This window comes from Pipistrellus kuhlii, unplaced genomic scaffold (genome assembly GCF_014108245.1).
Source record: "Pipistrellus kuhlii isolate mPipKuh1 unplaced genomic scaffold, mPipKuh1.p scaffold_m20_p_6, whole genome shotgun sequence".
Classification (NCBI taxonomy): Eukaryota; Metazoa; Chordata; class Mammalia; order Chiroptera; family Vespertilionidae; genus Pipistrellus; species Pipistrellus kuhlii.
The window spans coordinates 76104061-76131038 of record NW_023425562.1 but is presented as its reverse complement, the minus strand read 5'-3'; the positions used below and the strand labels follow the sequence as shown (position 1 = coordinate 76131038).

At 48.2% G+C, this 26978-nt stretch overlaps 1 protein-coding gene across 2 annotated transcripts; it reads left to right on the top strand.

Moving 5' to 3' along the window:
• The first annotated feature begins 6197 nt into the window (after positions 1-6197).
• Positions 6198-23106, top strand: SALL4 (spalt like transcription factor 4). Of its 2 annotated transcripts, none has more exons than XM_036419224.1 (4): positions 6198-6373; positions 15857-16867; positions 18958-19238; positions 21107-23106. In XM_036419224.1, the coding sequence occupies exons 1-4, from the start codon at positions 6250-6252 to the stop codon at positions 21524-21526; spliced, it is 1836 nt and encodes a 611-aa protein (XP_036275117.1). In that variant the 5' UTR covers positions 6198-6249; the 3' UTR covers positions 21527-23106. The 2 variants fall into 2 exon arrangements, with proteins under 2 accessions (XP_036275117.1, XP_036275116.1); XM_036419223.1 differs by having other exon boundaries at positions 15857-18187.
• The last annotated feature ends 3872 nt before the right edge of the window (positions 23107-26978 follow it).

Here is a 26978-nt window from a genome sequence, read left to right as displayed (position 1 = left end):
ATACACAGTTGTGGGCTTCTATATATTAGTGGCAACTCAGAAGATGAATTGGAGCTAGACATTGTTCGATACCAATTTGGGGTTGATCAAACGACTGTGGGCAGAGAGATATCAAAGTGGAGGGGGTAGATATCGTCAGTTAAGTGGTGACTGTTGCAATTAGCCAGACTTTCCAGCCATAAATCACCCCAATAGAAGGGCTCTGGGCCAGGACACTCGGAAAAGTGGACATTTGGCCCCATAATAAAGCACTCCCAGTGAATTACAAGCAAGATCTCAAGCAATTTTAGCTCAACTTCTAAATCTCTAGAATGTGAAGAGTTCCTTCCAGACAGAAAGCCTTCCATGAGAGGCAGGCAGAGAGCCAGTCGACGCAAGTCCATCGCCTCCCGAGTTGCTGCATGAGAAAAAGCCAACACGTTACCCATTTCCCTGAATTAAAGCGTCGGTGGTTACCTCGGTGGGCCACTTGGCCACTTCCTGGAGTGAAAACTTAGAGACCCAAAGGGGCAGTGTGTCTGCAGGGGCAGGGTGTGACTTACGGATGCCAGCCTGGCCACTTCGGTCTTTTCAAGCTTGAGATGCTGGGAAGCCCACATAGGAAAACTACCCACCTAATTAAGGCCCTTTCAATGGCGAGCAGATAGCGAACTGCCTTCTGAAAAACAGCTTCACATATCATAAAATTCACCCACTGTAAGCATACAGTTTCATGATCTCCAATGAATGTAAACAGTTGGGCAACCATCAGTTTGTTGTTCCTTTTTCCCCCTAATTGTGGTAAATCTTAATATGTATAATTGGTTTTTATGTATAATTGATTTTTTACAAAGAAGGGAGAGGGATAGAGAGCCAGAAACATCGATGAGAGAGAAACATCGATCAGCCGCCTCGTGCACACCCCCCACCAGGGATGTGCCCACACCAAGGCACACGCCCCCTACCAGAACCGAACCCGGGACCCCTGAGTTCCCAGGCCTACGCTCTATCCACTGAGCCGAACCAGTCAGGGTTGTGGTAAACCTTAATCGTCTTTAATTGTACTGTTCAGTGGTATTAAGTACATTCAAATTGTGGGTCAGTGTCCAGATCTCTTCATCCTGTGTAACCGAAACTCCATGCCCAATAAACCAAACATGTCAAACTCATGGCCCATGCACGCGGCCCATAACAAATATTTTTGTGACTCAGCCAACATAACGGTATGTAAGAAACGTTTTACTAAAAACTTTGTAACTTAATTTTTATAACATCCTGTTATACATCATTATTAATAACGAACTACAATGTTTGCTAATGTCTGATCACTCTAATTGTGTTGCATTCATTTCCTTTACGTGACTTACACAAGGCGCACCACTTCTCTCCACTAATCCCAGCAGTGAATGCTTTAAACCTGTTAACTGGGGAGTTCCCTTTTTAATTATGCAACCTGTAATGGGCGAGTAGTACTCTTTCACTAGGTCGTGTCAGTACGTCACGCCTGGAGGAAGTAATTCCATATTATTTTTTTATTTATACTTAATTAAAATAAATGACATATATATTTTTTCATTTATTTATATATAAAGCACAAAGGAAAATACAAAATTACAAAAAAATAGAAAAGAATACCAACAAAAAAATGGAAACATCGAATTAAAAAATTATAAATTTCACAAACAATTATGAAGATTAAAAAAAATATATACCGTCCCTCTCAGGGAGCAACATATACTTCTAGGACGTATTTATACGTCCTGCCCGTTCCCAATATTGTTTAAGTTTGACATATTTATACGTCCCGCTCAGTTAACAGGTTAACAGCCAATTGCCATGTCATTAGTCTTGGACTGACGTGTTTGGTGTGCGCAACAGGAAATATTTCACTTTCAGAGAACAAGAAAAATAGGTTTATTTGTGTTATACTTATTTGTGCAGTCATTCAGTGTCTGGTAAGTTAATGTTCAAGAAAAAAACATTTTGATTACAATGTTCTATTATTTTATGTTAATGATTACTCATTTATTTCAGCCCTTTACATTCAGCATGTCTCTATGGAAATAAACCTATGTTTCTATGACAATTGAAGCTTTTGTGGTTTTTTTTGTTTGTTGTTTTTTTTTGTGGCCCACATAGACTTAAACCTTGTTTATTTGGCCCGTGTTAGCCTCTGAGTTTGACATGCTTGCATTAAGCAGGGTCTCCCTCCTCCATGCAGTCCTTGGTGACCACCCTCTACTTTCTGTCTCCATGAGGAATCTGGGTCCCTCCTTTAAGTGGAATCATGCAGTGTTTGCCTTATGTGTCTGGCTTATTTCAATCAGCATAGTATCCTCAGGTCCAACCTTGTTGTAGCACGGTTAGAATTCCTTTCATTGTTAAAGCTGATTACTATTCCATTGTGTGTATAAAGCACATTTTGTTTATTCCCTTGTGGGTGGACCCTTGGGTTACTTCCACCTTTTGGCTACTGTGAATAATGCTGCTGTGAAAACGGGTGTTCAGATATCTCTTCATGTCCCTGCTTCCAATCCTTTTGGGTCTATCTATTCAGAAGCGGAATGTCTGGATCATATGATTAATCTTTTGGAGGAACTGACATATTGCTTTCCATAGTGGCTGTTCCAGTTTACAATCCCAACAATGGTAATTGCCTTGTACTACTTTATTTTGTATTCAGGGCCCCAAAGTCATTCACCATTGACTGATTCATTCACCATTATTTATTGCAACTTCTGTGTTCCCTTCCTGTGACCGAGTGCTAGGGACACTGTTACAGGCATCTGCCCCCGGGGAGCCCACAGTGTGAAAAATGAGCGATAAACGGATATACAATTAAATCTGCAATGATAAATTTTGAGCTGTGCTATAAACACTAACAGGCAGGGCCTCATTTGGATGAGGAAGTGCCCATTTTATAGGAAGAACATTCCCTGCAGGATAGAGCCGGGGAGGGACTTGGTGGAATTTTTTAATCTGAGTTCCAATGAGACTGTCTCCCTTAACTGGACAGTTACTGAATCCATACGTTCAGCGAGGTCCTAACAGATCTGAGTTGGTTTTCCCATCTGTGAAATGGGAATAAAAGAGAGTTTTTAATAAGAATGGGAAAGGATTATGTATCCCAGTAGCCTCAAAAAGAAGAAACTTCGGTGTTTAGAGACTGCTTGTTAAAGGCTTAACAAGTGAATTTCCGCCTGAGGCAAACAGTGAGAACGATCAGATTATAGAAACCCTTTTTCATGCAAAAAAAAAAAAACATAAAAAAAGTTTAATAAAATCCCTTATTCTGATTTTTTTCATTTTCTATCTCTGGTTTAAGGAATATTAAATGATAAATTTAAAGTGACCTTTGACTATATATTGGAGGTAGATTCAAAATGTGTACTGTATCTTTTTTTTTTTTTTTTTTAATGAGTTTACTTGAGCCAAACTAATGGCATGCGGGAAACACAATTTCAGATGCTTCCTCTCTTCTCTGGGTCTGATATTCACGGGCGGTTTGCACCTGAGGGAGACCTCTCCTCAGCTTTATCCGTAGAATTCGTCTCTACAGACCCTGGGTGTATAGGAAGAGCTTATAGGGAAGGCTTCATTTCACACGTTTTCTTTCACCACAATATTTTCTTATTTAGCTTTCTCCTCTATATTGAGCTACAGCAGGAGGACAGGGATTGGGGGGTGACAGGAAGATTTTGGAGTCAGGCTCAGCCACTTCCTAATTAAGTCACTTCACATCTTTGAACCCCAGTTTCCTCATTTTTCAAAATGGACAAAACAATGCTGGTCTCCCCATGAAGATCAAACGAGAAAGTGAGTCTTTCCAGGATTTTTTTTTTTATTATTATTGCCATTATTGGAATTTTTTGCATCACCGACTATTATGGGAAAGAGATTGTATCATCCCAATATGGGGATATTTTAAATTCTCTAAAATTGTAAGTACAATATTATATTAAATTGGATACATATGCAGTCCATCTCTATGTATTTAATTCCACTAACTGCCTTGCACAATGTAAATCCTCAATAGAGGTTGAATAAATGTGAAATCTTCAGCCTTGTAAGTCTTGGATGGGTGTTTCTGTCTTTATTTGGAGTTAATTTCATTGTAAGAAGCTGCAGCTATAAACCCTCACATTTGTGCATTGCATTTTCAATTATTATTATTATCACTTGGAGACTCCAGTGGCACAATTGTATTACCTTGTTCTAAGTAGAAATGGTGAGCATGTTTTAACCATCACCAACTAAACTAAGTACAAGTATCTCTTCCATGAAGTTTTCCTTAAACCCACTACTATTTCTTGAGCTGTAAATTTACTGTGCACTCATGTAGACTGGTAAATTAATCTGCTGCCACACTGTCTTACACGGAGAAAGGTGTTGGGAATATAAACAGATTAGTCTGCAAGACAGGCGTTAATTGGCCTTATTACTCAGTATGAGAATTCTAAAGGCTTCCGTGTATTATTAAACCAAACTCTTGCCTTTCCAACTTCGGCTGTTGACTGTAGTTCTATCTTTTTTGCTTAAGGGGACTTACATAAAACAACACAAAACATTTTGAGAGACCAAAAATGGGAGGTTAACTTCCCTTTCTTCAGTAAGTTTTTATTGATGGCCATGAATGTAAAAAAGATGATCAAGCTGATTTATTTTTTGCCTTGGGTTGTCCAAACACCCAGGTGAACATACTTCTGAGCCCAACATTCTATTTTGCTTGCATTCCTGATGAGCTTACAAGAAACTCTTACAAGCTGGGAACCTGATGAATAACTAATCAACAAAATGCAATGCACAAATGTGAAGGGAGGGTTTATAGCTGCAGCCCCTTAATGAAGTAAATGCCAAATAAAGACAAATACCCAGAGGCGCCATGGAAACACCCATCAAAGGCTTAGAAGGTGAAAGATTTTGCATTTATTCAGAATCTATTAAGTATTTACATTGTGCTAGGCAGTAAATGGAATTAAATAGAGATTTACTGTATAACCACATACACATCCAACATAATATAATAAATATAATAAATATAATATAATATAATATATATAATATTGTACTCACACACACAATTTTAGAAAATGCCAAATATCCCCATGTTGGGACGATACAATCACTTTGAACTATATACAATATCTTTACCATAACTTCTATTGTACATTGCAAAAAAATTCAATAATGGCAGTTTTGGTAACACCCAGAGCACTATGCTTCCATGGGTGATGTGATAAAGTAAGTAAAGGAGTATGTATGTTATCAGACATTTATAGCTCCGGGGGGAAAATGCAATTGCTTGCTCTTTTGATATTATCTGGCTGTACTCCTTTTTAATCTGCTCTTCCTATATTTAGTATCCTGTTATTTTAAAGTTTTTCAAAAAATCAAGCTTAAATCAAGGTCGCATTAGAACACACTAATCCTCGTGACTACGAATTCCGCGGGCTATTTATCATTGAAAGCGAATACATCTCGGGGAGGCAATTATCGGGACATTTGGACATTCCAAGGTCGCATTTTGAGTTGAGACGGAGCGGGAAGGTTGGTTGCGTCAACCACCATTTTTATGACCCTTCAGGCATCTCGAAACTCCCTTGAAGCATTTCAATCAAAAAAAAAAAAAAAAAAAAAAAAAAAAGGAGACGGAAGGGGACAGGGGTCAGATTTTGGTGTTATGTGTGCTTTCTGAATTTTTGGTGGATGTAAAGACTGAACCGCTGGAAAGACCTTCCCACCCCACGACTTGCGCGGGGGCATCAACCTTACAAAAAAAGTCATTTTTGGAGCACGCTGTCCGAAACTTGCACGCAAGCCCCCGACTTTTTCATAAGCATACCGTTCTTTTTCATCCTATCTCCGAGGATTCGGGTGGCTGCAGGGAAGGATGGGTGTCCCCCCCGGGACCCCCTCTCCCGGGCCCCCCCAGATCTCGCCCGCGCCGCGGCCAATCTGAGCGCGGATGCTAATCGGCGGCGGGCGCTCCGGGACGCACACGCCTTTGTCGCCGTCGGGCCGGACTACAAAACCCAGCATGCCCTGCCCCGCCCTGATCAATGAGGGCTTATTTAAATGATCCCTGAGGTCCTGGACCCAGGCCAATCAGCTGTCAGGGCTCATGATAAATCGCAATGCATTATTGATAATAATAATTGCCGGGACATGCGCGTTCCGGCCGGAGGGGGGTCCGTCTCCCAGCTCGAGGGCCCGGCGGCGGCGCGGGCGGGCGGCCGCGGCTCTCCCTGCCGGAGCCCCCATGCTCGCACCATGTCGCGGCGCAAGCAGGCGAAGCCGCAGCACATCCACGCCGAGGAGGAGCGCGGCGCGCGGCGGCCGCCCCGGCCCGCCCCGGGGTTCGAGGCCGCAGCGGCGCCGGCGGCGGGGGAGCCGGGTGAGTGCGGCCGGGCGCTGCCGGGGCCCCGGCTTTCCCGAGGGCTCGCGGGCCTCGAGGGCGCGGGCGGCGGGGCGCCGGGAGCTGGGGGCGCGGTGCCGGGAGCCGGCGGGGCGCGGCTCCTTTCGCCCCTTGGCTGCTTCCCTCACTTGTGTGAGTTTCACCCCGCGGTCTCCCCGCTCGTGGTGAGGTGGACCCCCGCCGGCTCCCTCCCCAGAGGGCCCTCCTGGCCCGCTCCCCTCTCCATTGGCTCCACTCACTCCCCTTACCCCCCCCCACACTTGTAACTTAGGCTCCCGCCTCCCCCCGGCGCTGCTGCTCAAAGAAAGGCCCCGGGGGTCCCCACCGTCCCTGGCCCCCCTGGAGGTGCAGGGCGGCGCCCCGCGGGGGGCCCCCGGGAGGCGAGCTGCGCGCACCGCCCGGGCCGCGGGGGAGGGAGCGCGACCTCTGCCCCCGGGGCGCGGGGTGGGGGCGCGGGCCACCCGCGCTGCGGAGGGCCGGGGGGCCCGGAGGGGCGGAGGGGGGCCCGGTGGTTCCTGGTGAAGAAAGTCTGCTTTTCGGTTTTCGCTTTTCTCCGCGGGCGACCCCGCTCGCCCTCACCTTCGGGGCCTGACCTCAGCCATCTTGATTTCCGATTCCCAAAATAGCCGGCGCCGAGGGGCGGCCCGGGCCAGGCGGGCGGGGGCCACTGCCGCGGGGTGCGGCTCCTCGGGCGCCCGGCGTCCCCCGCGCCCCCGGGGCCGGCGCCGAGGTCGGCGGGGCCGGGCGGCCGGGGAGCTCCTGCGCCGGGCGGCCACGCTGCCGCGCCCGGGCCCCCGCGTCGGGGTAGCTCGGACCCGGGCCCCCTCCTCCCGGTCCCCTGGACGGGAGGCTGGGGAGCGGGTCGGTTCCCGCCTGGCCCGCCAAATTGTCGCCGGGTGAGTTTCAGCGTCCACATGGGCGGAAGGGGCTCCCCAATTCTAGGCGGTTGCTGGGGGTGCGGCCCCCCGGACACTCGGAGGTGGAACTCGGATGGGATGGGAAGCCGGTCGCTGCTCTAAGACTCCTGCCCTCTTTTTCTTTTTTTCGGGGAGGGAATACGCACATTTCCCAACTGCAGAGCGGGTCCATGCAAACCCTGCTACCTGCAAAATAACACTTTTTTCCAGGGCAGAGGGAAGGCCGCGAGGTCGGCTTCCCGGAGGGGGCAGGCTGTGCGCGTTGGGGTGCCTGGGGGGTCGTCCCGCGAGCACCCCGGCCCCAGGAGGGTGGCCCCTCGGTGCCGGGGGCCGGGGGAGGCAGGCCCACCTGGAACAAAAGGGTTAACCCCGCGCCCGCCGCCCGCGGGGAGGAGGCGCTCCCGCCGCTGACCCTCGGGTCCTGCGCCGACCTCCCTCCTCCCTCATTCCGGGTGAGCGCGCGCTGGCGGGGCTCCGGGGGCGCTTGCACCTTTGGGGGGACTTGTTGGCTGGAGTTTGCGGTCAGTGAGCCGGGCTGTGGGTCCCGGGCCCGGCCGTGCGCTCCCTCCCTATTGGGGGGAGGGGGGCAAAGGGGTCGCTCTTGATCCGCGGGGTCGGGGCGGGCGGCGCGGGGTCCAGCGACCGCCGAGCTGCGCGCGGGCGCCCCCTGGAGGCCCAGCCCGGAGCCGCGCGCTTCGTCGGAAGGCGGTCCCCTCGCAGGTACCAGCTCTCACCTGATGGGACAGGGTATGGGGCGGGGGGAATGGGGAGCGCTGGGCAGTGCCAAGGATGGGCGTCTCTGGGGGCTCCAGGCAGTTACCGGCGGGATCCCTGGCTGTGCTGGGTATGTGCCAAGTCTTGGGGATTCTTGGAAAGAATTTCTCGATCCTAGGTTGTGTTTGCAGAGTCCCGGTTACCACCGCGGGACAGAAGGCAGTTCATTTGAGTGGCTGCACTTTGCATTTGGGCAGCCCGTCTGTATTTGAGTACATACAGACGTAGCTATATTAGAAAGGCAGATCTATGGATGTGTGTAATTTTAAATTAACATGGGCCGATCTTTGCAGCGCCAATGTGAGACTCACTTGTAAGGGATACCGTTTTTTTTGAGGGAGTTTGGCGATCAATTAGCAGATCAAAACATCTGCAGGTGGTCAGGGGGACTCCAGCTACACGCAGGAAAATTAGCATTTTATCAAAAGTTTCCAGTGCCCATTGTGCTAAACTGGATTACAACCTTCCATGATTACGATTCCCAAGTTTCAAATAACTGCCTGGCCCATTTCTAAACTGAAATGATCTGCCAAAACCAGTTGGCTCAGTGGTAGAGCTTCGGTCTGCGGACTGAAGGGTCCCAGGTTCGATTCTGGTCAGGGGCATGTAAGTTGGTTGCGGACACATCCCGGTGGGGGGTGTGCAAGAGGCAGCTGGTCGATGTTTCTCTCTCATCAACGTTTCTAGCTCTCTCTCCCTTCCTCTCTGTTAAAAATCAATAAAATATATTTTTTAAAAATAAACTGAAATGATCTACATTGGCCAGGAAGGCTTTTGGAAATAGGGCATTTGGGAGCTCCCCTCTTTATTGAGTGGGAGGGAAATGTGTGGGTTGGAAACCGACTTTCTGTGATTCTGAGTGGGAAGAGGCACCTTTGGTTGATTAAAGAAAGAGGTTATTGCACAAGTAGTTGGTCATTCAAGCCTCTGCTGCTGCCTCACCTGCCGGCAGTTGGGGTCACCTTGGAGGCAGGACAAAGCTGGCCTTCCTCTCAGAGGGGAGTTGGGTTTGTTAGGCCAGCGTTTTTCAACCGCTGTTCCGTGGCACACTAGTGTGCCGCGAGATGTTGCCTGGTGTGCCGTAGGTGCAGACAAGACAAGAATTTTATAATTTTTCACTATTTTGTTTACTTAATATTTCATAATAAAGTAATTATAAAATACGTTGTGTTTATTTGATTCCTATTCAAGAGAATTACTTTATATATAGTCAATATAGGCACAGAGTTAAATTTTTTAACATTTTCTAATGGTGGTGTGCCTCGTGATTTTTTTCATGAAACAAGTGTGCCTTTGCCCAAAAAAGGTTGAAAAACACTGTGTTAGGCAGTAGAGATGACGCTCTGGTCTGTAGTGTGCCTTTCAGCGATGCAGCCTTCGAGGCCCACCGGTTTCTCTGAGCTTTCCGGTTCTGGTCTACAGTGGTGCTGAGTGTCCTGTTTAGATCATTTCAACTGGGGAAGGCTCGCTGTACTGGGAATGTGATCCGTAATTCTATTGTTAAAGATCACAATGTCTCTGTTTTTATTTACTTATTTTGTCAAGGTGCTGAACTCCCAACTGAGATAATTCTGCGTTTTTATCTGCAGCTTTCTGTGTGCCAGACCCTCGGCTGGGACTTTAGCACGTTATCTTTAGTTCTCATTTTCACTCACTTGAGAGTAAGTTGCAGCTCCCAGTTGAGATGGCTTGACGGTGGCTGCCTTGTCTTGTTGGATTTTTTGTCCCGGTCTTAAGAGGAATTGGCTCTGGGATGGAATTTTCTGTCAGTTGCTTTGAGGAGGGGGCAATGGGGTGTTTGGCTGGTTGAGTTTGGTCATCTCTTTTCCCTTTTAATTTCTGAGATGCTGGTCTGGAGGCTTTTGGTTTGGTGCTCTGGCCTTTATTGCCCTGGACAAATGATGGGGGGAGGGTAGAAGAAGTTCTCCCTTTCATCATCTGTTGTACTTTTGATTATTTTTAAAAAGTACCTAAACATTTTTAAAAGCCTCTAGATCCAGACAAGAACTGCCTCTCAGTCACCACCATCTCTTTTTTTGACAACCCCCAACCCCCTTGATTTTGTTCTTGTGTCAGGCTTTGTTCTAGGGGGCCCTGAAGAAGGAGGCAACAAAAGTTTCCTGTCTGCATGAATGTTACAAATTTGCTTCAAAGATGAGCTCCAGTTGGGGCAAAATGGATCGCATCTCTGTGATGGCCAGAGCCGGGAGAGCAGTGCGCACACACGCCAGCGGCTCCGCAGCCTCCTTTAATTCTCTTGCCCCTTCCCCCTCTTCTCAGCAGAGTTCCTGAATTTTGATCCTAGACTCTTTGGAACAATTTTTTTTTTAAGCTCTCCATTAAGTAGAAGCTTAATTACAGCTCTAATTTGCCATCTATGAATGAAGTTAAAGGCTTATTAAGTGTTTCTCAGATTGTGGAATTCAGATAAGAAGGTAAAAAGGCACTTTCAACTGGCTCAATCCTAGAGGACTTCTCAATTTCCTTTTGTTTTTCGGTAATCACCCTGCGTGTGGGGGAGGGTAGTAGATATTGTGTACTTTAATCTACTCATTGTGGTTCTTTAATATAGGGATGGGGGAGATAAGCTTGCGTCCCAGTGCTTCTCAAGATAAACTTTTTTTTTTTTTTGAAGCGTTTTCTCATCTCCAGCATTTGATTGGCCTCTGGGAGATGAGCTTTTCTTCCTATACAATGGAAAGAGCATTTTCTATCCATTTGGCAGTGATTGGATCTAAGACCCCTGCTGGGTTTACTGCATTCTTCCAACTTATTGGATCCCTAGATGCCGGGAGATAACATTCCTAAAATTCGGCGTGGGGGCGGGGTGGAAGGCTGTAAGCTTTGCTTGCTCTGTAATCCTCTGAACTTTGCTTTTTTCCTTTTGGGAAGGGCTCCCTTAAGCATGCCCGGCAATTGTTCATAACAGTCTCTCGCTCTTGGGCAAATACGGTCTCGGTATTTGCCAATGGTGGTCTGGATGTAGAAGTACTTTTTACTGCGCAAGCAAACAGGGCTCCTGCTGTTTTAAGATCCACGTGGGATGTGGCTGGTATGGCTACAGAAGAGGCGAGCCTGTGTATACAGTGAGGGCAAGCTGGTATTCGGGTTGTAAATCACTCCTGGAACTGTTAGATCCTTCTCGAGCAAGGGAGCTTAACCTGTTTTGTGCCATAGAACCCTGCTCGACCCAGACTTATTCAAATGCGTAAAAGGAAGTGCATAGGAACACCAGAAAATAAGTTGCATTGAGATAGTTATCAAAAGCAAAAAAACCTTAGTGATGAAGTACATGTGCTTCTTTATGAACACAATGAGCTGTAGCAGCTGGTCAGGTAATTTCTAGAATTTTCAGTAATGCAACAGCCTTAACACCGCATGACAATAATCTGATTTCTGTTGAGACAAACTCACAGGTTCTGTGATAGCACTGTGGTATGGGTTCCCTACATTCATAATGGACAGGAACACTAAATTTTAGTGCAAGTTACTGAAAATAAGTACCTTTCACTGCTCCCCCCCCCCAACTGTGGCGTGTTCCCTACATTCATAATTAAAATAAGCATTAAATTTTGGTTTAGATTACTGAAAATAAATACCTTATACTATCCCCCACCACACACATGCTGTGGTATGTTCTCTACATTCAGAATTAAAAGAAATGTTAAATTTTAGTTCAGGTTAGTGAAAAGAACGTTAATTTTTTTCCTATCTAATACCATGGACCCCAGTTTAAGAATGTCTGTCTTAGAAAACCTGCATTTTCAACAAGGGAGTATTTTAAAAATATATATTTTTGGTTCAGAGAGGATGGAAGAGGGAGAGGGAGAGAGAGAGAGAGAAGCATCAATGATCAGTTGCCTCCTGCATGCCCACCACTGGGATGGAGCCGGCAACCCAGGCATGTTGTTCGAACCATGACCTCATGGTTCGTAGGTTGACACTCAACCACTGAGCCACGCCAGCCTAGCTTCAATGAGGGAATATTATCCCTAGGGGGTAGAAGGGTTTTTTTTTTTGGGGGGGGGGGTGTGTGTTAAAAAACATCAATGGATATTACAATGGTTTATGGCCTTCCAAAGGATCACAGTGCGCGACCAGATGTACAAAATATTTGTGGCATTAACATTTCATGGCAAGGGGGTGGTTAGGGGGGAAAAACGCTTTAAAAGCCTCCATCGAGAGGTGAAATGAAAAGATTGGGAAGCTCTGCTCTAGAAGAAACAATGATAAGTGAGGTCACAGGACCGCCCTTGTGGTATTTAAGAAGACAATCCGTGCGCTTCCATTTCCTGGTTATCAGTTTGTCCCTCTGAGCTACTTAACGGTTTCTGAGCCTCAGTTTCCATATCTTCGAATGGGGAGCGAAGACTTGTTTGATTGTGTGGCTGCAAAGATAAATGGGTTTGGGAGTCGGATATGAAGTGTATAGCTGGTTGGTCAGACCCTTATTACCTGGGATGGGCTTCCCCGGAGATTTCCAGAAGTAGAGTTGGTTGAGACAAAGGATGTGAACATGCTAATGAAAAACAAACCACAGTACAAAAGTCTGTATACAGTTTATTAATGCTCACCCGAGGATGTTTTTCCCACTTATTTATAGCGAGAGTAGAAGGAAGGGAGGGGAGGGAGTTAAGAGAGAGAAACATAAACATAGCTGTGAAAGGGTCACATAGATCAGGGGGCTGGGAATTGAACCTGGAACTCATTGGTGTGAGGCCCAGTGCTCCAACCACTGAACAACACCAGCACTGAGCATTTCACATCTTGGGTAAGTGTGCCATAGATGCTGTCTATCTGTGTTCTAGGAGTTGACAACCATATTTAACTTGATTCTTGAAATAATGGCTGTTGTGCAACAGTATTGGGACAAGAAGGAAAGGCGGTACCTCCTTGTTGAGCACCACCTGGAAGTTCAGAGCTGCATTGCGTCCTAACTATATTATTTTATTATTATTATTTTAAATATATTTTATTGATTTTTTTTTTACTGAGAGAAAGGGAGAGAGAGTTAGAAACATCGATGAGAGAGAAACATCAGCTGCCTCCTGCACACCTCCTACTGGAGATGTGCCCACAACCAAGGTACTACATGCCCTTAACCGGAACCCAACCTGGAACCTTTCGATCTGCAGGCCAACGCTCTCTCCAACTGAGCCAAACCGGTTAGGCTTATTTTATTGTTTTTTATAATCCTCATCTGAGGATATTTTCCCATTGATTTTTAGAGAGGGTGGGAGAGAGGGAAAGACAGAAATATCTGTGTGAGAGAAACACACTGATTGGTCGCCTCCTGGGCCTCGTCGGGGAGGAGCCTGCAACCGAGCTATGTGCCCCCGATTGGAATCAGACCCGGGACCCTTCGGTCTCCATGCTAACACTCTGTCCACTGAGCCAAACCAGCTAGGGTATGTCCTAACTCTAAAGTCATTTCTGGGTGTCCCAGAAAGCTGGTAACCTATGCTCTAGCCACCCCCTCCCCCAGCCAACCTGCTCCTCAGGCATTCCTGTCCCCCCTGGAGTTCCTGTGGGAGGAAAGGTAGTTGCATTCTCAACAGAGAAACCTGATAGGAAGTGAAAGAACAAAGGAAGAGCTCACAGGAGGTGTGGGGGCTGCCTGCCTGGGTTTTAACAAGGGAAGTGTTTGTGGGGTGCCTAGTCAGATCTCTGGAGGCTTGTCTTCTCATCACAGAAGGTGAGGAGTATTCAGTGAGCTAGTCAACACTGCTGTCAGCAACCCTGCTGCCCACCTTTAGAAATAGGTGGGGGAGGGGGAGGATAGAAAAGAATCCATCCCAGTCAGAGTGACTGTTTCTCTCTCTTCCTCTCTCCAAAATCAATAAAAATATCCTTGGGTGAGGATTAAAAATAAATAGAAGAGGTGGGGGAGCTAATGTTCACTGAATGTCTATAGTGTCTGCTTTTCACAGATCTAGGATGGGTGGTGCCAAGCACACAATAGGTGCTCACGCATTTGTTGAATTAGCCACTTAACCCAGACATCTACCTTATGAAGTTGTAATTACAGACGGCTTTTTAAAATTTTATTTATTGATTTCAGGGAGAGACATCGATCTGTCATTCCACTTATTTACATATTATTGGTTGCTTCGTGTATGCGCTGTGATTGGGATAGAATCCACAAGCTTGGCTTATTGGGATAATACTCTGACCAACAGCCTGCCCGGCCAGGGCTCCATATCAACCTGCTACTGACAGGCCAGTCTGGATTGGCTTTGAGGGGAGCTGGCTTATATGGACAGAAGTCCCTGCCCCTGGTCCCTGATTGGTACATCCTCATGCAAATGATGACTCCAAATCTTCACAGTTTGACTTGTCCAAAGGCACTGTCCTGATTGGTTAGAATAGAGCTGATCGGCAGGAGCTGCATAGCTCCAATTGGACGGGTAAGCTTCCATCTTATTAATTGAAATAGGATTCTAGGAACTGCTTTATAGGGACATGCACTTTAGCCCAGAGGCAGGCAGTCCAACTCCACCTTCTCTGTGCAGTATGTGTGAGAGGTCCCTGTGCAGAAAAGGCTGCTAAACTCTTGTTTGTTTTCATTTGGACCCCATAGTCCACTAGGATCTCTTGTTAGTGACTTTTTCCTTAGGGTTCACATTTCTAACATAATTTTCATTGACCACATGAAATCCATTGGCCATTGGAAGGCCTGCTCTGAGTCAGAGTGCAAATCTCTGAAGGTGGCCCTAGCTGGTTTGGTTCAGTGGATAGAGCATCAGCTGGCAGACTGAAGGGTTCCAGGTTCGATTCAGGCCAAGGGCACATGCCTGGATTGCGGGCTCGATCTCCAGTGGGGGATGTGCAAGAGGCAACTGATCAGTGATTCTCTCATAATTGATGTTTCTATCTCCCTCTCCCTTCCTCTCTGAAATCAATAAAAAATATATTTTAAAAAAATCTCTGAAGGCGATTATAACTAGAGACCCTATATACGGAATCCGTGCACAGGTAGGTTCCCTAAGCCTGGCCAGTGATCAGGGCCAATCGGGGCCCTCCTCCGTTAAGTGCTGCCCCAGGTGATTGAATTCCCAGTCTTTCGGTTGAACTCCCAAGGGGACACTTTGCATATTAGCCTTTTACATGTATAGATAAATTGTATGAGTTTCCTAGGGCTGTTGGAATCAATTGCCACAAAATCAGGGTGTTGTCAGGTGTGATTCCTTTTGGAAGCTCTGAGGGAGAATCTGTCCCCTGCCTTTGTCCTGCTTTCTATTGGTTCCTACTTCCCTATCTTCTGTAAGCCAACGACCTTGGTTTATAGCACATAACTCCCTCACCCAGCCTTTCTCTGTCTCTAATTCCCCTTTTTAAGGACACTAGGCATTGGGGGTGGGACCCATGCTAATTACATTCGCAAAGTTCCTCTTCCATATATGGCCACACACACATGTGCTGGAGTTCCTGCTTAGACATACTGGACCCCCGCCAGGTAGCTCAGTTGCCTAGTGTCATCCCGATGTGCTCTGGTTGCAGTAATCCCTGGTCAGGGCTTATATAAAATGCAACTAAGGAATGCATAGATAAGTGGAATAACAAATCAATGTTTCCTCTAAAAAAAAAAATAATAATAATAGACATTTGGAAGGATATTCATTGACCCACTACACCAGCGGTTGGCTTTTCAGCCTCTCTCTATTTGATTTCCTTACACAGGCTGTTGCATCGTGTGTGGTCATGGTTCTTCTGAAGAAGTTGCCTCTCCTCCTTCCCTGAGCAGAGTCGTTAGCTTCTCCTCTTTTCACAGGTGCTGCAGCGAGCTACGCGGGGCCCGGCGAGGACACGAGCGGGGACCGGGCGGCCGTGAAGAGGCCGCGCCAGGAGGAGACGCACATCTGCGAGAAATGCTGCGGGGAGTTCTTCAGCGTTGCCGAGTTCTTAGAACATAAGAAAAATTGCACTAAACACCCACCTGTCCTCATCATGAACGACAGCGAGGGGCCGGTGCCTTCCGAAGACTTCCCCGGGCCCGGGCTGAGCCACCCGCCGCGCAGCCCCAGCATTAAGGACGGTCACAGGGAGGATGGCAGCAGCTCGGGGGACGTGAAGGAGAAGCCAGGGGCGGAGCCCGTCTTGTACCTGAAGACGGAGACCGCCCTGCCGCCCACAGCCCAGGACTTGAGCTATTTACCCAAAGGCAAAGTGGCCAACACCAACGTCACTCTGCAGGCCCTGCGGGGCACCAAGGTGGCCGTGAACCAGCGGAGCGCAGACGCGCTGCCCGCCCCCCTGCCCGGCGCTGGCAGCCTCCCGTGGGTGCTGGAGCAGATCCTGTGCCTGCAGCAGCAGCAGCTGCAGCAGATCCAGCTCACCGAGCAGATCCGCGTCCAGGTGAACATGTGGGCGGCCCACGCCCTGCACTCCGGCGCCGCGGGGGCCGACGCCCTGAAGACCCTGGGCGGCCACGTGTCCCAGCAGGTGTCCGCAGCCGTGGCTCTGCTCAGCCAGAAAGCGGGGAGCCAGGGTCTGTCCCTGGACACCTTGAAACAAGCCAAGCTACCTCACACCGGCATCCCCCCTGCCACCAGCTCCGTGTCCCCGGGGCTGCTGTCCTTCGCCCTGCGGCCGGATGGAACCAGGGTGCTCCCGAACCGCATCCCAGGTGCTCTGCTCCCCCCGACCCCCAGCTCTGTGCTCCTCCAGAGCCCCTTCTCCGCGGTGGCGCTAGACCCGTCCAAGAAAGGGAAGGGGAAGCCACCCAACGTGTCCCCGGTGGATGTCAAACCCAAAGACGAGGCCACCCTCTACAGGCACAAGTGTAAGTACTGTAGCAAGGTTTTTGGGACTGATAGCTCCTTGCAGATCCACCTCCGCTCCCATACCGGAGAGAGACCCTTCGTGTGCTCTGTCTGTGGCCACCGGTTCACCACCAAGGGCAACCTCAAGGTACACTTCCATCGACACCCCCAGGTGAAGGCGAACCCCCAGCTGTTTGCCGAGTTCCACGACAAAATGGCAGCCGGCAATGGCATTCCCTGTGCACTCTCCGTACCTGTCCCCGTAGACGAATCGAGTCTCTCTCTGGACAGCAAGCCTGTCCTGGTCACAGGGACCCCCAGTACAGGTCTACCTCAGAACCTCTCTGCGGGGGCTAACCCCAAGGACCTCGTGGGTGGCCCCCTGGTCCCCGACCTGCAGCCTGGGCCTTCTCCGGAAAGTGAGGATGGATCCCTGCTCTCCGGGGTGGGGCCCAACCATAACTCCCCCAGGGTTGGTGGCTTCCAAGGGAGAGGGACGCCCGAGCCGGGGTCAGAGACCATGAAGTTGCAGCAGCTGGTCGAGAACATTGACAAGGCCACCACCGACCCCAACGAGTGTCTCATTTGCCACCGGGTCTTAAGCTGCCAGAGCTCCCTCAAAATGCATTATCGCACCCACACCGGGGAGAGGCCCTTCCGCTGCAAGATCTGTGACCGAGCTTTCTCCACCAAGGGCAACCTGAAGACACACTTCGGGGTGCACCGCACCAACACGTCCATAAAGACGCAGCATTCGTGCCCCATCTGCCAGAAGAAGTTCACCAACGCAGTCATGTTGCAGCAGCACATCCGGATGCACATGGGTGGTCAGATCCCCAACACGCCCCTGCCGGAGAGTCCCTGTGACTTGGTGGGCCCCGAGCTGGTGATGGTGGGGGAGAACGGCGGCACGGGCGCCGTCTGTCACGACGACATTGTCGAAAGCATCGATGTGGATGAAGTCGGCGCCCAGGATGCTCCCAGCAGCTCTTCGAAGGTGCCCATGCCTCTTTCCGGCATCCACCTGGCATCGCCCACGGCGGGGTTCACCCTGGCGGCCCCCCTGGAGGCCTCGGGGAAGGCGGGCCCCGCTCCCGGGGTCCTGCAGCGGCAGAGCAGCAGAGAGAACGGCTCGGTGGAGAGCGACGGCCTGACCAACGACTCCTCGTCCTCCGTGATGGGGGACCAGGAGTATCAGAGCCGCAGTCCAGACATCCTGGAGGCCCCCTCCTTTCAGGCCCTCTCCCCGGCCAACAGCCAAGCAGAAAGCATCAAGTCCAAGTCTCCCGAGGCCGGTGGCAAAGCAGACGGCTCGGACAGCAGCCGCCCTGAGATGGAAGGTGATAGAGCTTTGGATTTACCTTATGTCCGTTTCAGGCGCAAGGCCACCCGAAAGGAGCCGGGGGTGAGCTTGGCAGGCGGAGAGTGATAAATGTAGGGCAGGTAGCCGTTCGGCACTCCCGGGTGGAGGGGAAGAGGAACTTCCTTGGTCTCAGTAAGGACATGCTTTGATTTAATGCACGTTGGCTATGGACAGTGGATTTTTGTTTTGTTTTGTTTTTGTGTTTGAGCCCTGTGGATAAGGTAATCTTAAAAGAGTAGAAGCATTTTGAGGAAGTGGGCACTGTTATGTGGCCACTGAGACATACCATAATTTCTTGTTTCTGAGGTCCCGCTTCCTAGTGTGAGGTTCACAAATGAATAATCTGGGGTGAAAAAGAATCTAGCCCATTTGAAATGCACATGTAAACGGTGGGGTGCCTGTTGGTGTCGTTAATGGCAGAATGTGGGAGCAGCTGCATCATAGAGAAGGATGGGTGCCTGGTCATACTTCAAGGTAACTCTTTATATGCAGGGATTTGAACTTGCCTGCGTGTTGTGTGTTACACACCTTTACAGCAAAACGGCACAATGTCCTAAGTGTTTGGGTCCTGCTCATTCTCCCGTGCAGGTCAAGTCAAAGGAGAGCTGCTTCCGGGTGTGAACTTCCTGAAAGCCCTTTCCAGGAAGTCGAGTGGTGGGCAGTAGCTTTCAAAGTTCTTTTTTGCTTAAAGTATGAGTGAGTTTGGGATGATGAAGTTCTGGGATTTTTTTTTTCTCTGCACACTAGGTCGGAGCAGCCTCCCGTCAACATTTGTCCGAGCCCAGCCGACGACCTTTGTCAAAGTCGAAGTTCCCGGTGCGTTTGGGCCCGCAGCCATGTCCCCGGGCATGGCGCCTCTGCTGGCGGCCCAGCCGCGCCGCCAGGGCAAGCAGCACGCCTGCACGCGGTGCGGGAAGAACTTCTCGTCGGCCAGCGCCCTCCAGATTCACGAGCGGACGCACACCGGGGAGAAGCCCTTCGTGTGTAACATCTGTGGGCGAGCTTTCACCACCAAAGGCAACTTGAAGGTGAGTGCCTGAGGGTTCATTAAGCAGGGGTGGGACCCGGGTGTGTTCTCCATCCATAGTGAACCTTCCACTGGGAGCAAACGGGATGTTAGACTTCAAAACTGGCTCTTCAAGGAAATATTCTTTAAAAAGAAGTCAATGTTCTTGTCCTAGCCGGTTTGGCTTAGTGGATAGAGCGTTGGCCTGTGGACTAAAGGGTCCCAGGTTCGGTTCTGGTCAAAGGCATGTTACCTCGATTACAGGCTTGACGGCCTCCTCAGCTCTGGATCCCTGGCCCAACTGGGGCACGCGTGGGCGGCAACCAATTGATGTGTCTCTCAGATTCATGCTTTTCAGTCTCCCTCCCTTCCACTCTCTCTGAAAATCAACGGGAAAGTGTCCTCAGATGAGGATTAACAAAAAATAAAAAACAAAATAATCATATTTCCTCTTTCACGACATCTCTGAGATTGTCCACTTCTTGCTGTCTGTGATCAGTAGTAATTCTTTTCTGAGCTCAGTGGCACTAAAATAATGACACATTTTACAAGGGGTGTCGCCCAGGAGCAGGACATAAAGCCTACACTCTGCTCCTGTCTCTTAGTGTTACGTTTAGCGTGGGCCATTGTCCTCTGGTACTGGGACAGACCATCGGCCTTTTGACAATTGCTTGGTAGATGTGTGAAATCGTGGATGATATCTGTCACGTGTAATAACGTAGAATTGATCCGTCATCTGATGGCCACCCTGCACTGTATGTTGCTTTTGTCTTCTGAGGCTGCTAGTTTGAAAAGAACGCCATCAGTTAAACATACAGTCAGTCACCACTGTCGTGTGCCTCCAAGTCATCGGTGCATTTCAAAGTAGAACAGCTGGTTCTGTGGCCCGTTGTCAGGTGATAAGCTGGTTCCACCTAAGATTGCACACAGGAGGTGGAGAGAGACCCTCCAGGAAGGATTGGAAGTGGCCTAAGGACAGGATGGAAGTGGGGACCTGAGTTCCCCTCTTGGCCTGGCCTCTAGTTTTACACAAGGCACGTTTCTCTGGTTCTCTCCTTCTCCCTCTCCGGAGCAGAACACTAGTTTAATTCTTTGTAGTTAGAATAAAGATGGGAACTTCATCTTAAAGATGACCAGATGACCTAGGAGGCCACCATATATGTCATTTTAAAAACTGAAAATACTTGTTACAAAACAACCTATTCTTTGCAGTCTAGTTGGCAAAACTGCGGGAGGAGGGACATGACGTAACTTCAGGTCTTAACAGGACTCCCAGAAATAGAAAGCTTACATTTGCTCACAGGCCTTGCCCTCAGTGGGGGAGGTCTGGAGCTGCTCTCCCTGCGCAGGGGGCTTGAGGCAGGTGCTCCTTGGGCCTGGGTTTCCCAGACCAGACACGGGGATTCTGGTAGTGATGGCCTCAGGCTTTGTCCTGGAGACGAAATGAATTACATAGTAAAGTGTTTCCGATTATGCCTGCAACATCTTAACAGCTTCTTAGAGTGATAAAGAGCAAGTCACTTCGGAGCTCTGTGAGGTAACTGCTGGCGACAAAGGATGTCAGTGAAGAGGAAATGAGAGAGCCTGGTACCGGCTCAGTGTTTTAAAGAAGCTAAAGGGGGTTGAGAACTCGAGCAGAACCAGGAAAGAAATTGCAGAAAGGAGGCCAAGTTGAAGAAGCAGTAGGTAGTACAAGCATCTAATTTTTATTTTTATTTTTTTTATTTATTTATTTTTTTGCTTCTCGAGAGAACCGATAGCTGGATTTTAAGTATAGATCATGTTAATACTGTTTGAGTAGGACCACACCCCCACACGGGCTGACCATGGCTCACCAGCATGCATTCACGTGTCCGTTTCGGTGGGAACTTTCTGTCCCTCTGCCCCTAGGTTCACTACATGACCCACGGCGCCAACAACAGCTCCGCGCGCCGCGGGAGGAAGCTGGCCATCGAGAACACCATGGCCCTCCTGGGCACAGACACGAAGAGGGTCCCCGAGGTGTTTCCCAAGGAGATCGTGGCCCCTTCCGTGAACGTGGACCCCGTCGTGTGGAGCCAGTACACCACCATGCTCAACGGCGGCCTGGCCATGAGGACCAACGAGATCTCGGTGATCCAGGGCGGAGGCATCCCCACCCTCCCGGTGCCCCTGGGCGCCAGCTGCGTGCTCACCAGCCCCACCGTCTCCAAGATCGATGGCTCCCAGTCGGGCAGCAGTGGCGACGGGGAGAAGCCGGGCGCTGCCGACGGTGTCCCCAAACACCAGTTCCCTCACTTCCTGGAGGAAAACAAGATTGCGGTCAGCTAAGCAACAGGCGGGCTTGTGAGGGAGAAATGCAGAGTGACCGCGTGGACTGGCCTTTTGTTTTTGTCGTTGTTAAGAACCCATCTCCTCCTGTTTGTGTTTTTTTACTGATGTGCAAATGTTTACAGTTGTGACCACAACCTCAGGCACGTCCAACAATCACGATGTTGCTATGCTGCTTTGCTAAAAAAAAAAAAAAAACCAAACCAAACCAAAAACACGTATTAAAGCAAATACAGACTAGTATTTCTTTTATTTTTTATTTTGGAAGAAGCGGGTCTTGCAAAGTAGCTTTGTTACTTGAGACAAACTGTATATATATGAAGACTTTGTACAAGCTAGAGGAACTGTTTCCAAAGATTGTCCCCTGTTTCAAGTTGGAACTGACTAAACCGCGATGGGATGGGGAGGAAACTGCTTAGCCTCACTGGGGAGGGGAGCTGCGACTTCCGGTGACTGCGGGTAAATGGACCAGGTCTGTTGTTCTGGTGACCTGCTTTGTATGTCCCCCAACCCTGCACCCATCCTTCGTTTTGTCTTCTTTTTTGAATGTACTTTTTTTTTTTTCTCTCCTTTTTTTAACTAAGGTGCGGAATTACAAAATTCCTTCCACCTTGGGACCATAGTAGGATGCCCTCCGAGGAACGATCTTAGTCCCTCGAGAGTCAATGTGTGTGTTGCTGCTTGTTGAAATACAGTTCAGTTGGAGCCCTAAGAGTGCCAATGTATTCCCCTCTTCCGGATGCTGCCTTCCTGAGCACCAGGACAGGCGGGCACTGAGCAGGGGACCTCAGGTGACTTAATGTAGCTCACCAGTGCCTACTCCAGCGAAGAAATGAGTCTTGCATTCTTCAGAAACTCATGGAAGGGCATGTTTCTGATTAGAGGTTCGCCTACTAATTTTTACAAAAACTTTGATGTGACTTATGCCAAGTAATTGTGAAGATTCTTTTCCCCCATGAGTATTGCATGAAGGTTACGAAGTTGGAACAGGCGAGTCCTGGGTATGAAAGCTTTAATTTATCTACCTCATTTATTTTTTATTTTTGTAGCTTTAGTCTCTTTTCCTATTTTATGACCGCTGAAAGTGTTCCCAGTCCCTGTCTTAAACCTAAGAGTTGATGATGTATTGGTGGGAGTGGCTGGATCTTCAAGATGTTTTGTGATTTTTTTAATCCTTTTCTTGCATATGTAATAAGCAAATGCTGAAACTTTGCTGTGATGGTTTAATGAGGAGGAAGAAGGAAAGACCCTGGTTTCTGGATGAAGGGGTCTTTCCCTCGATGCGGAAATGTACATCAAAATGTATCAAAAGCTGGTCTCTGAGTTATTGCACCTGAGTTCAGGATATTAAAAAAAAGTGTTGTTTTTTTTTTTGCCAAGTTGTGCCTTTCCTTCTGAAATTGTAAATGAACACAATACTAGAACCCGTTTACACTGTGAAGTGGATGTTGTTACAGAGGACATGCCGGAGGCTTTCTCACTGTTATGCCTTGTGAATGTACGATCTACGGAGAAAACCTTGTAGTTTTACCTGCTGATCTGACTGTTGGAAAATAAATTTTGGTATTTTTCCCCTCAAACCAGACGTGTGTAAGTTTTTCTGGTCCTTTCTGCTCTAAACCTGAGAAGCCTGCCTTGACAAACATTTCCAGGGGACTCCTGACCTCAAGGCCCTAGAAGGAAGATGTTTATCCAGTTACATCTGTGCTTGACCCACTTCTCAGCACATAACCAACAACTCGCTGGTTCATCTTTCCTTTTTAAAAAATTTTTATTTTATTTTATTGATTTCAGAGGGAAAGAGAGAGAGAAACATCATTGATGACAGAGAATCATTGGTTGGCTGCCTCTTGCACACCCTCCACCTGGGATGTACCCGCAACCAAGGTACATGTCCTTGATCGGAATCGAACCTGGGACCCTTCAGTCCGCAGGCCGACGCTCTGTCCACAGAGCCAAACCGGTTTCGGCAAGGGCTGTATCTTTTTTAAGGTATAAAAGTTTTATTAGAGTTAACATGTTTTATTATGGCTATAGAGGACTATGTGCTAAACTATCCCACATCTCGGTCTATCCTAACCAGATCACGGCTCAGACAGTACGTATTTTTAACCATCGCATACTTAGGGTTGCTTAGGATGGAATGGGCTGAGTCAAACAGAGTAGGTCTTGATTCCAAGGGAAAATACGGGTAGTGGAAAAGTGCTTATTGGAGGGAGACGGGGCAAGGCCAGGTTAATGACCTGGTAAAGGACCCTTTTGTTGCCTATCTTGCTGTTTTGTCTTTGCAAACCCAATGGCAAGAAGCAGCATGAGGCCCCAGGCGAACCTTTGTGGGTATGGACCTGAGGTATATTCCCTGGACATTCAGCAAAGGGCTGGGTGTTGTGTTCTGAAGACCTTTGACCTGCATGTCAAGTTCCTTTGCAAGTGGATGTTTTCCACCGCTCCCGGCCCCTCAAGGTCTGTCCTTTGGCCTCGGCTCTAAATTTAGGAAGAAGCAGCCACACCATGACTCAGAGCCAGATTAAGCTGGTCCTTAAGATAACTGAAATGGAAAGTACCTAATTTAAGCTGATAATATGCCTGGGTCCCAAGCGTACAATTTTCACACTTTCTCCCTCTTGATGCTAACCCACAGGTAAGTTATGTCTTTCCAGGTTGAAATGTGTGGTAATTATTTTACTTAAGAAAAACAGTATATGTCTTTTCCCCGTCTCTAGCATATTTTACACTCCTTTTCCAGGCAAAGCCCGATTCCGGCTAAAGGTTTAAAATACCTATAATAATATAGAAATGTTTAATTAGCTATTTTAGACAGTACGCCTATTTTGTTAAAGAATTTTGATCAGTGCCCTGGCTGGGTGGCTCAGTGGTTAGAGTATCGCCCCAATATGCCAAGATTGCAGGTTCAATCCTCAGAGAACATACAAGATAGAGCCAATGAATGCATAAATAAATGGAACAGCAAGTAGGTTTTCTCTCCTCTCTTTCCCCCCCCCCTTTAAAAAAAAAGAATTTGATCATCTTTGTTTTTTGCACTTAATAGGTAAATTTGTACTTGAGGTATAGCAAGCACAACAATTGTGATGTTTCCAAAGTATGCGGTGTTTGTGTCTATTTTCTCAGCCCTAATCTTTGAAGCACATATTTTTTATAAAAGCGTTCAGCTCTTTCTTTCCCTCCTTTTATTGATTTTATTGGGGGACAGTAGTAAATAAAATAGGTTTCAGGTGCACAATTCTATACAACATCTGTATGTCGTACTGTGTGTTCACCACCCCAAGTCAAGTGTCTGTCTATCACCATTTATGCCCCGCCCTCCACCTCCAGGCAATCATCACACTGCTGCTCCTGTCCATGAGTATTTTTCTCTTTTTATTGTTTACTCATTTCCCTCCACACACACCCACCTGGTTTCTCCCTTCCCCCCCACTCCCAACTGTCCGCCTGTTCTCCATGAGTGTCACATTTTGATTGTTAGTTCATTTTATTCATTAGATTTTATGAGTGAAATGATATGGTACCTGTCTTTCTCTGACTGGCTTATTTCACTTAGCATAATGCTCTCCAGGTCCATCCATGCTACAGCAAAGGGTACGATTTCCTTCTTTATTTATGGCTGAGTAGTATTCCATTGAATAAATGTACCACAGCTTTTTTTTATCCACTCGTCTACTGATGGGCACTTGGGTTGTTTATGGATGGCAAGAGGACTGATTAATTTTAAACTTGCCTCAGAGCCATTAAGAATGGGGAAGGCCTAGCTGGTTTGACTCAGTGGGTAGAGTGTCAGCCTGCAGACAGAAGGGTCCCGGGTTCAATTCTGGTTCAGGGCACATGCCCGGGCTGTTAGTTTGATCCCCAGTAAGGGGGCACGCAATGATTCTCTCTCATCATTTCTATCTCTCCCTCTCCCTTCCTCTCTGAAATCAATAAAAAAATATTTTTTTAAGCTGAAACCAGGCTCAGTGGATAGTCTGTGGACTAAAAGGTCCCAGGTTCGATTCCGGTCAAGGGCATGTACGTTGGTTGTGGGCACATCCCCGGTGGGGGGTGTGCAGGAGGCAGCTGGTTGATGTTTCTCATCAACATTTCTAGCTCTCTATCTCTCTCTCTTCCTCTCTGTAAAAAATCAATAAAAATATATTAAAAAAATATTTTTTAAAAAGTATGTCCTGGGATAAGGATTTTTAAAAAAAAAATTTTTTTTTAAAGAAAGAATGGGGAGGGTGGAGGTTCAGTTAAATCTGGCTGCACCAGGAAGACCCGGTGGCAGTGTAGCTAAAACCACAAGGAAGGTGTTGAAATATCTGCACCTGCACAGGAAGCTCTCCAATGGCAACTCCCATAACAAGACGGCCTTCCCCAGAGGGCCTGAGCCCAGACAGGGAAGGCCACACGTGTCAGGTATGTAGGAAGTCCAGAAACAAGAGGTTGGGAGGGAGTTGGATGATCAAGGTACATTTCAAACGGGGAAAGGATGGGCTCAGGATGAGATAACTGGCCCCTCCTTTGGGGAAGTCCCAGGTCAGCGCTGGGGCTGGACGTCCTCGGACAATTGAATTGTGGAACCTTAAATAACTCACCTGCAGAATGGGGTACTACATGGGTCATAGTACAGTGAGATTATAGGAGAGTATGAGAGCACTTGGTTTAGGAAGCACTCAAATATGGTAACTCACTGTTTCACCTGTTTGGCTCAGAAAATCTACACAGTCCTATTTAGTTAACTTTGTTCTAATTCTGGATCAGGTAGATTCTCTTGGTTCAATTTCTTGAGACTGAGGGAAAAGGTCACATGGGTCAGGAGGTGCGCTCTGGCCAGCAGCTCCTTTATCTTGAAGATAATGTCCATTTTGCATCTCAGAAACGTGGGGGCATGCATGCCATAGCGTGTTTCATCATTCCCTGATCGCTTTAGAATCTATATATATAAAAAGCCAGCGGCGGTAACAACTGGTCCCTATGATGTCCACTGTGGCCAGGGAACTAGTCTAATTGTGGGGTGGGGCAGGCCAGCCAACCTCCTGCAGGCCCTCCCCCCACAGCCCTGCCCCTAATCACCCCCCCATCCCAATAGGGGGTGGGGCCTGTTGGCCCACCCCCACAGTCCCTCCCCAAGGCCAGCCCTGCCCCCAATCGGCCCCCCACCCCAATCGCCCTTGGCACCTCCCCCCACCTGGCCAATCAGGGGCAGCCAACCAGCCAACCTCCCTCCATCTCCTCCTCTCAACAGGCATGGCTCTGATCCACCCCTATTGGGGCTGGGCTGGCTGGACCCCAACCATCATTCCATTCATGAATTCGTGCACTGGGCCTCTAGTTATGTAATAAAATTTAAAAAGAAAAAAAAAAGAAAGAAAAAGAACACACACAAAGGAAGCTAGTAGAGGTTACTTTTAAAGTGGGTTTTCCATGTGCCTTCACCTAAGGTCATTTATGTCAGCAG